Source organism: Tarenaya hassleriana, unplaced genomic scaffold, assembly GCF_000463585.1.
Source record: "Tarenaya hassleriana unplaced genomic scaffold, ASM46358v1 Cleome18, whole genome shotgun sequence".
In the NCBI taxonomy this organism is placed as follows: Eukaryota; Viridiplantae; Streptophyta; class Magnoliopsida; order Brassicales; family Cleomaceae; genus Tarenaya; species Tarenaya hassleriana.
In genome coordinates this window covers 1,330,103-1,339,875 of record NW_010965216.1, presented here as the reverse complement: position 1 = coordinate 1,339,875, position 9,773 = coordinate 1,330,103, and the positions used below count along the sequence as shown (strand labels likewise).

The window sequence follows — 9,773 nt, the reverse complement described above, 5'->3', positions numbered from 1 at the left end:
AGAGTGTGAAAGCTGAAGGAGAAATGGTGGGAAGAAGGAGAGAAACTGCGAAATTACGTAAAAGGACAACGACAGAGACGCAGAGAGCGTCTTGGGAAGTTCAAAAGGATTAGTTTCCGAATTTACCCTCAAGTATAGAGCGTATTTACAACAGCTGTGGGGGAAATCTCGAGATGCGGAGGGGGTAAATTTGGCATCTGGTAGGAAAAAGGATACTAGATTTTGTAAGAGAGGAAAACGTATCGAACTGGGTGAAAAAGCATTTGGTGGTGTAATTACTCGGGAGCAGGTATTGAATACGGACACCCTTACAGTTAGATATCGTATGAGCGTCGTCATCATATGACACGTGGCAAAACAAGAGTAAGTGGGACCCAATTACAGCTGATGCTGATGTAAGCCGTGGCTCCAAGCTGGCACTTTTTCACCCACGCTTTTGTTTTCCTAGATCATTATTATTATTACCCTTTTATTTAGATTCTTATGATTATTCTATCCCTGTTTTCATGGTGCAAATTCTTTGGAAGGGTAACATACATTTTACGAGGGGTGGTTTACTCGGAACTAACCGTACCAAACCAAAATATATGATACCGTTTTTTAATTGAACCGTCCAAAATATTTTAATGGTATTTTTTTTAACTGAATCGATTTTTGAAATTTTTTTAAGAAAATCTAAAATTTTCTTAATAAAAACAGAAATCGAACCGAACTAAATATAATATAATAATTGATTGGTACATATTTTTGTAGAATTGAAAAAAACTAAACCGAATTATTTTTAACCGAACTCGAGTCGAATACAGGAACACCACCTACCTTACATTTTACTCTTTTTGCTGAATCTGTATTGAAATTATTTGCACAGTTCCTATTACACTATTAATAAGAGTGCTGTTATGTATCCAAGTACCATTAAAAGTAGTTTTAATTATTTAAATTAATTCAATTAGTTATAAAAACAATTTTTGAAATAGGAGATACTATTTCTTTTTATTGAAAGCATTTGATTTAGGACCAATCATTATAAAATAACCGATATTCTCACTATTTTAGTTAACAATTATCAAAACTTATGAAATTTAATACAACAACATAAATAAATTCTAGTTTATATATGCCATGCACATGTTGTGGAGAACAAAAAGAATTTTGTTTTCCTCGGAACCAATTGATCATAAAAGAACAAAATTATTGGTTTTCTCTAAAAATACGTGAAGCCGACAGTTTTTTTTTTTTTTTTTTGAGGAGGAAAATGAACAATTGGTTTAATCTAGTGAGTAAAATTGGTACGCGGATATCAAATTTGGGATTTTCAAAACTATTATACAAACTCAAAGGGACAACAAAACCTATCTAAATAACCATTTTGGATATTAAAAATAAAATATTGGGAGTTTGGATTAGAATTATATTTTGTAAGTTCAAAATATATTGATTTTAATTACATTTTAATATTTATATATAATCACTAAATTAACATTAGATTTATTTTGGAAAAAATAAATATGTTTATTTATAAAATTTATGATTGTATTTAATTACGAAATCATATCATTAGAAAATCAATATATTGTATTGGGACGTATATATCCGATCTCAAGGTATCCAAATTTTTATTTATTTGAATTGTTGAATTTTCTAAAGCTTGTAGTTATCCCAAAAGTTTTTAATATATACGATTGCTAATGTTATAAATATATTAAAATATTTGAATATCCTACTAGTACTAGGTGGAAGATGGAGTTATTGCGAATAAAGGGACATTGAGAGCAATGAGGAAAGAATGATACATATATTAAATTTAAATGTTGCTTTCGAAAATTGAATGGTTGTTTCTTAGCTTACGTATTTCGGATAATCTTTGCATTTAATATTTTATTAAACGAGAAAATGACGACCCACTTGTCATTAACGACCGATTAAATTTGCAAAACACCTATCTTTTTTTCTAATAGAATTCGGATTAAAAAATATATATTTATGGACATAAAATTATTCTGAAATAATAACACATTTGACACTCAAACATGACTTGCTTAATTTGCTTAATATCCATCTAATATTGGAAAACCCTTAATCCTAACCTAACCCAGTCTAAAATTTTATAATATAACAAATAAAAACAATAAATTAAGGAATATGTGAAACGGTAGGAGATTCTTTTGGAAGTGCATGCAAGTTTGGGCAAAAGAATTCGGAAAAAAAATGGTTATTTCGTTATAATTTCAATTCTTTTTTAGTGAAAAATATAATTTCAATTTGAGTATTCTTATTTTGGATTAATCGAAAACTTAACCAAATCCAAACGGGCTAAATTTATCTCTCCGAATATAACCGAACTCAAACAATATATAGTTTATTCAAACGTATCAAAACTTTGCCTAATCGATTATTTTAATTTGTCTTTTTTTTTAAAGCGAAAAAAATGAAAGCCTTTACTATAAATTTTAATGGCCTGGAAGAAAATATCTGTTTATAACCCCATTTTTTTATATATAAAAAAAGAGTAATTGTGGTCAGCAAACGAAATAATGAGTAACGTATACATTTACATATAAAAAAGAATCATTATATATATATATATATATATATATATATATATGTGGTTGTATATGTAATAATCGCATGAGAATCAAATATTGTTATGGATTCAGAGAATGATAGAGAGTGAAAGGTAAGATGTGATGGGAGAGAATTTGAAGCTTTTTTTTTTCTCATGATGTAAAGAGTACGGAAAAAAATCAGGGTGGGTATTCAATTAATTTTTAGGTTTGATTTTTCTAATAAAAAAAAAACATAATCATTTTAATATTGGATTCATTTTGCTTCAGCTTTTATACAAATTCGAGTTTTATATTAATAAAAAATTTCATAAAGTAAATTTGGAGGGTTTCGATTTGCGTACGCGAACCGAATTATCCACTCCTTGAAAAGAAAATGTAATTTTAAAAAAATATAAAGGGCCCTACCGGGTTCGAACCGGTGACCTCTTGATCTGCAGTCAAATGCTCTACCACTGAGCTAAGGACCCAATTGCTTTACGACTGACAAAGTTTCTTTAACTTCTCATGTATTAATATCGCAAGTATATGTGTTCTAAGAGAGCCTATCAACTTTGATCGATTTAGATTATCAGAAAACTGACTATAGACAAACACCAGTCTATGACATTTATCTAACCAATTCATTTTATCCATTCTATGAGATTAATTTTGTAGAAATGCATGTATATAGCATGAGGATTTTGCAAAGCAAAGGACAAGGATCAAGAACACATACATAAAAGAAAAAGCTATGTGGAACAAAAAAATCATTGGTGATTGGATTTCTTGATTTTTCATCGTATAAACCTACAAATTGTTGTCTTATGGTAACAAATAAGATCGTTAGATGATTTTAGAATAACTTCTGTAAAATATCGATGTCACATATCATATTGATTTGTGGGATGCAACACAATAGAATAAAAAAAATATCAAGCAAAGATCGGTTTATTTATTCCGTAAAGATTTCAATTTGATAAGACATAAATGTTCTTGTTTTGTTTGCTTTGCTTCAATTTGTACAACTACTTGACCAAGTAATTGTAAAGAATCTCATTCCAAGTGTCTGGTACACCTGGAAGGCACCAATGGCTGCAATCCATACCAGTTTGACCGCCTAAACCGAATACCGAAGGATGACCGTCTTTACGAAGCAGCGAAAGCATCGTGACGTCGAGGAGAATCACCGGTTTCGAGATTTTGCTCAGCGATTTTTTCAGAATTCCGACCTCCGGAGGCAGACCTCCTGGATATGTTGTCCCTAAAAGCGGTTGCTTCTGGCCCAAGCAACTCTTTGCTTTTGGCTCTCCCCATAAGACTCCACTGAAACGTAAGATCCAAGAAATAAATAAAAAGCATCAAATTACAAACAAACAAAAATGTTCAATTTGAATCATAAATTGAACAAAGAAAGTGATGAAAAGAACAAACTTGTAATGAGAAGGCGAAATTCCTTGGAAAAAGACAATGGTTTTTTGGGGATCTACAAAATCATCAACCCATTTGCCCCATGTATCAAGTGCCTTCTCGAATGCAACCATACGGTCCATATCTTTTGTAACATTGCCTCCTATTTGTATCCAATCCCATCTGCAAAATAATCGAAATATAAATTATCTCTTAATATTGTTATAGAAACCCTAGAATATATTAATTCATTACAACATACGGTTGTGTAGGTCCTCTTCTGCTCCACCAATGCCAAGTATTGAAGATCAACATATCGATTCCGGTCCATAGTTTGGATCCTTTGATTGAGTCAAGCTTCAAAACTCGACCGATGCTCTCTCTCACGACATCTACCAAGTATACATTCCGATCGACCATCACTTCAACTCCATAATCCTGTGATATATATTCATTCTTAGAATGTCATATTTGATCCACATCACATATATCAATCCTTAATTCTTGATAGAACCTGAGTTTTGCAAGATCTTTGCTCTACCCTTTGTATTCTTATACTTAGTCATTCTCTTTGAAAAGAGAGAGATTCCTTCTTTTCAATAATCGTTAAAAACCGATGTAAGTATTGTAGATATCTTATACTTAATCATCGGATGAGTTATTTTTTCACAAATTAGGACGTCAGAGTAAGTTGCAGATATATTTACTAATGGAGTTGCTAAATACACGTTCGATATTTGATAATACTTTTCTCCAAGTTAAATGTTTTTCGATCTCCATGTTCCAATTTGAAAGGTATTAGAGATATATACGAATCTCTAATATTTTATCAGGATTTATATACATTATAGATATACTTTCATATAATAGATAACTCTACCTCTCCATAACTCTCCATAATTCACAATAATAGTTTCAAATATTCTTATATTTAGACTTCAAACAATATTTATCTGATAATCCGAAAAAACGATTGATGAAACATACCTTGAAAATGAATGATGAAACATCGCCTTGTCGAGTAATGTTGTACGGAGAATTCGGGACGGAAGAGTGAAGAATGCATGTCAATGATTGCCATTGATTCAAACTGAGAGAATCTCCCACAAACATTATCTTCTTCCCTCTGTGTCTCTCCAAGAATTTCACCCCATTGAACCTGCAAAGTTTCGGGATAAAAAAAAAATAATCAAAGGTCGTACGATAGGACCATATTGGTAATATTGTTAAATCATCGGGGCAAATTAGTCAAATAACATTTCATTTTGAGTTCTTTTTCACTGTCCCCGCATATGGGGAAGTGATGGGGAAATCTATGTCGTATTTTCAAGAAGAGTTTGGTCGATGTGCTACGGCTGGGACGACGCATGATATCTTAACCAACGAAATATCTAAATTTGTCTAAGGTGTTTCATTTTCAATTTTAAATAAATCTTTCACAGTCGCAATCTTTTATTTTAATAAAATTGAATTTGATAGTGTTGTAAAAAGGAGAATTTGATAGTACTATACAATCTTAAGTTGTAATAATTTATTTAAAGAAAAAAATCAGACCTGCTTAGAAGATGGAGGAAAAGGATGGTATGCCAATTAGGGCATTAATTTTAATTTTTGCAATAGACATTGCACCAAATCCAATATAAATGAATGCTTATTCCATATAGTCATGGCTAATGTTCTCAATAAAGCAAGCTCTAGCCAATTAAAAAGGTTTATTTCTTAAAAAGTACATGGAAAATAATATATACCAACCAATATTTTTCGGAGAATTTCTATTAGCATATATCAAAGAATATGTTTTACCCAAAAAAAAAGAATATGTTATTGAATGTTGCACCTATAAATTAATAGTAAAATATAATACGAAATATCACATCGAGATATCCAATCGACCATGCGAATAATATTTTATCGGCTTATGCAATCCAATACGATTTAATTAACAAAAATCATCACTTCCATTATCCTAGATCCTCAAAAAAGATAATAGTCACAAGGGAGATATATATATACATTATTCAAAAATGTAAGAAAGAGAGCATAAGTATACGGAAGGAGGCATAAGTATACATGTGTGTGTGTACCTTGCCAATTTGCAATGGAGGGGCTGCCATCTGAAGGTGGTGAAATCGAGATCCGACCGTCCATTTCTCTGACAGGCGAACTCGCGTTCGATGAAGGGACACGCGGAGGGATCGTAGAAGGGGTAGGAGGCGTCCTTCACCCACCGCCCTGTGAACATATCACATCCTTTTCCCTGAACAAGAAGCAGCGACGCAAATTGCAGAAGAACGAAAACTGATGAAGAAATGACATAAACCCTAAAACCCATTTGTCACACACACAGACACGAGAGAGAGAGAGATATGCAACTGGTTTGATACGTACATAACCACATATATATACATGAATATATATATATATATAGAGAGAGAGAGAGAGTTAGGGATATATGTATTTTTGTTATGTTTGTCTACATATATAGATATAAAACCTGGGAATCTTTGTGTGTGTATACATGTGGCTGTAGAGTGTGTGCCTAATCTTCTTTCTATTATTATCCATAAGTGATAGCATTTATTATAATGACACCGGTTTAAATTCTTTTTCTTGTTTTGGTAGGTAATTTTGGATACTTGTATATATATATTTTAAATTGAATAGTAATTGTGGCATATAATTTAGTCTGGATTTTGCCATTTTGGTTTCTAAATTTCGAGTTCAGTAATCGTAGATTCTGTCACTCCGCCTATTTATAAACTTCTATTCGACAGATAATTTAGAAAAGTTTTTTTTTTTATAAAATGTTATTGGATAATGTTTATTGGAAAAAATATTACAAAGTGTTTATTTCGATTTGGTATGTAAAATTAAATTAAATCTAATGATATATAAATATATTTGAATAGTATATAAATATATTAGGAATAAATTTAATCTGAAAAATTATTGAATATAAATATAAGATAAAAATAGAAATAATAGAAAAAACGGAAATCTTTTGAAAATAACTATTTTTAATAAAATCTGAATTCAATTTAAATATAAGTTAACGTAAAATAAAATTAGTATAATAAAAAACAATCCAAATCTAAAAAGAATGGAATATCGGAATTATGCAAAGGATAACTATATTTCTAAATTTTATATTTAGATTAAACATGTGATATCAATCATATTTAATATTATAATTTTTTTGGAACGTTTTTTTTTATAGAGAAAACTACTTTATATAGGAAGGATATCATGCTGTTAATATTCATATCAATCTCTTCATCAGTTTTTGGTATTTTGTTACCTTAAATATCTCCTCTCACACATGTATATATCTCTCGTATAGTATATATTAACAAAAATAACCTAATTCCAGATATCCATTTCTTTGAAGATCGGATATCCAAAATCTCAAATTTTGGATATCCATATTACGACGAGATAGAGATTGGATTTTAATATACTTAAAACTCGAAATTTGAGTTAGAGTTTATATTTTTGGATCGGGTAATTATCTTCTTGTATCCGAATAAAAAATAAATAAATATTATATTTTTAAATTATTACAAAATTACAAATACATCTATTAATATCTAATTGTTTTTACCTTTGTTTAGATAAAAAAACTATCATTTTATAATATATTTATTTTAAATATAAATAATTTTCAATAATTTTATATTTTATTTATATGTAATATATAGATTTGTTAACTTTTAATTAAAATGTGTTTAAAATCCATCGAATTTGGATATCAATGGGTATTCAAAAATTGTTTCACAGGCAATATAGTTTAGGTACTCGAAAATTCGAATTCGAGTTCAGATTTTGAAATAAATAAATCATCGGGTTCGAATTCGGCTTCGAGTACTCTAAAAATCCTAAATACTCGACATGTGTCCGGTGGCCACCCCTATGTCACAATATAAATATAAGAAAAAAAATATTCTCCAAACTGTCATTTACTTTATTTGCCTAATCATGCCTTAAAATAATTTTTATTACCATCAATCATGTTTATATTTAAAAATAAATTGGATATAGTCTTGATAAACTTACAAATGAATATATTTATTCAAATAGAATAGAAATTTGATAAACTAATGGTTAATATTTTAAAGGAAAAATCCCAAAAAAAATTACATAGTTTATCTATCCAATTAATAATGAACTTTTTCAATTTTTATATTTAGAGCTAACTATTAATTTTTGACAAAACAAATATTAAAATTTTTATTTTTTTCTAATTTTTCGATCGTCTCAAAATTTGGTCAAATTTTTAATGGTTAACACTAATATGATTTTGTCAAACTTGATATTCAGATGCCATATAAAAAAATGACAAATTAATAATTTAAAAAATAATAATAAAAAATAATAAAATGATCAAAAAATTTAAAAATATAAAAATAACTAAAAAAATAATAAAATAATAATAATTAAAAACCATAAAATAATTATAATATATATAAACACATATATACATATACTTATATACATATATACACATATATATATGTATGTGTATATATATAAATATATATATATCATATATATACATATGTATATATGTATACGTGTATAACTATTTTTATTATTTTTACTTGTTTTATTTATTTATTTTTATCTTTATTTTTAATTTTTTGTTATTTCCGATATGATAATTTTACGAAATCACGTGGGTTGACCATTAAAAATTTGATCAAATTTTTAGAAGATTAGAAATTTGATTTTTTTTAAAAGTTTAATATTTATTTTATCAAAATTTAATATTTGATTATACTCACTCAATTCATTAACGGTCCTATACCTCTGTTATTTTAATTTAAAAATTTTTATTTCTTTATAACGAATTTAAAAACCGAAATTTTCGATATGGATCTGGTAATCAAGTCATAGTTGAATAATTTTTTCAATTTTTTATATTTTAAATACTAAAGCCATGGAGGTGTTGAAACTTCATATTTGAAAATGTTATACGAGAAGGAATAATTTGTTGTGTTATGGAATTTTTTTTTTTATGAGAATGTTAATTCTCAACCGTAATAGCTAATACATTTGGATTGCGTAAGCAGAATAAAATGTGAGAGCGCGCGATAATCCTCTGGTACAAGCAGAAGCTTCGAGGGCTACAAGTCGCATCTGTTTCTCGACTCTCTTCTCCCGTAGCAGCAGACGCCACGTTTCCCAGATCCAATCCCTCTCTCCCTCCCGAGCTCCTCTCTTTATTTCGATTTTTTTACCTAGGGTTTTTGGTCGCTTGTGTCGGATCTTTGATTTCCGCCGTGATCTGTTGTGTTCCGAGGCGGTTCGTTTGTTCCTTTGCTCTCCCTCCCCGGAATCGAACAGGCAACTCGTAACTGGCATGGACAAAGGAATCCGACTGTTTGATTAAAACAAAGAATTGGGATGATCCCAGCGGATGCTATATCACTGTGATTTCTGCCCAAATGTCAAAGTGAAGAAGTTCAACCAAGCGCGGGTATGGGTGGAATCACGATTATCTTGTTGTTATTTACAGAAGACTTGCATGCAAATTGTTCGAAGAAATTCCAAAGAGAAAATTTTTGGTTTGTGTCGTTTCTGAACTCATCGTTCGATTCCAAGGATTTTTGTCGTCATGAAGTGGGATATGGGCGGAATCAAATTACTTGGTGTCTGAACATAACCCTGATGCTGTTATTTCAGGGCTGCTTCAAATGAGGGCTTATGGGCATTGCATAAGAAAGATTCGTAACTCTGCAAGCTGTTTTGGGGCCTATCCGAATGGCGGCGTCTTCCGGGCATATACAGTGACCAATCACTCTTCCGAGCAGAAGAAGAATA

The 9,773-nt window shown here is 29.9% G+C and overlaps 2 protein-coding genes and 1 non-coding gene across 4 annotated transcripts in view; 1 reads left to right on the top strand and 2 right to left on the bottom strand.

The window, feature by feature from the left end:
- Positions 1-2,962: 2,962 nt before the first annotated feature.
- On the bottom strand, positions 2,963-3,034 carry TRNAC-GCA. Its single transcript has one exon. It is a non-coding gene; the product is annotated as a tRNA-Cys (tRNA).
- A 442-nt stretch (positions 3,035-3,476) lies between these two features.
- Positions 3,477-6,382, bottom strand: LOC104810432 (protein trichome birefringence-like 41). The gene is made up of 5 exons (XM_010536730.2): positions 6,038-6,382; positions 4,941-5,112; positions 4,216-4,391; positions 3,978-4,136; positions 3,477-3,869 (listed from the first exon to the last, which is right to left on the bottom strand). Exons 1-5 carry the CDS (start codon positions 6,283-6,285, stop codon positions 3,572-3,574), a joined length of 1,053 nt encoding a protein of 350 aa, XP_010535032.1. The 5' UTR covers positions 6,286-6,382; the 3' UTR covers positions 3,477-3,571.
- Positions 6,383-9,092: 2,710 nt separating this feature from the next.
- Positions 9,093-9,773, top strand: part of LOC104810431 — a 2,285-nt gene continuing 1,604 nt past the window's right edge. Inside the window, exons 1-2 of one of the 2 annotated variants that reach the window (XM_010536729.2) lie at positions 9,093-9,429; positions 9,636-9,754. In XM_010536729.2, coding sequence (XP_010535031.1) covers positions 9,647-9,754 — 108 coding nt within the window. In that variant the 5' untranslated portion in view covers positions 9,093-9,429; positions 9,636-9,646. The other variant, XM_010536728.1, reaches the window with a different exon arrangement.

Bases quoted from the DNA above. Each gene is read 5' to 3' on its own strand.
- LOC104810432 (XM_010536730.2), bottom strand. From the start codon at position 6,285: ATGGGTTTTAGGGTTTATGTCATTTCTTCATCAGTTTTCGTTCTTCTG. The intron at 4,137-4,215 runs GTATGTTGTAAT...ATTATTTTGCAG, and splicing joins AGAAGAGGACCTACACAACC to ATGGGATTGGATACAAATAG. The intron at 3,870-3,977 runs GTTTGTTCTTTT...CTTACGTTTCAG, and splicing joins ATTTCGCCTTCTCATTACAA to TGGAGTCTTATGGGGAGAGC.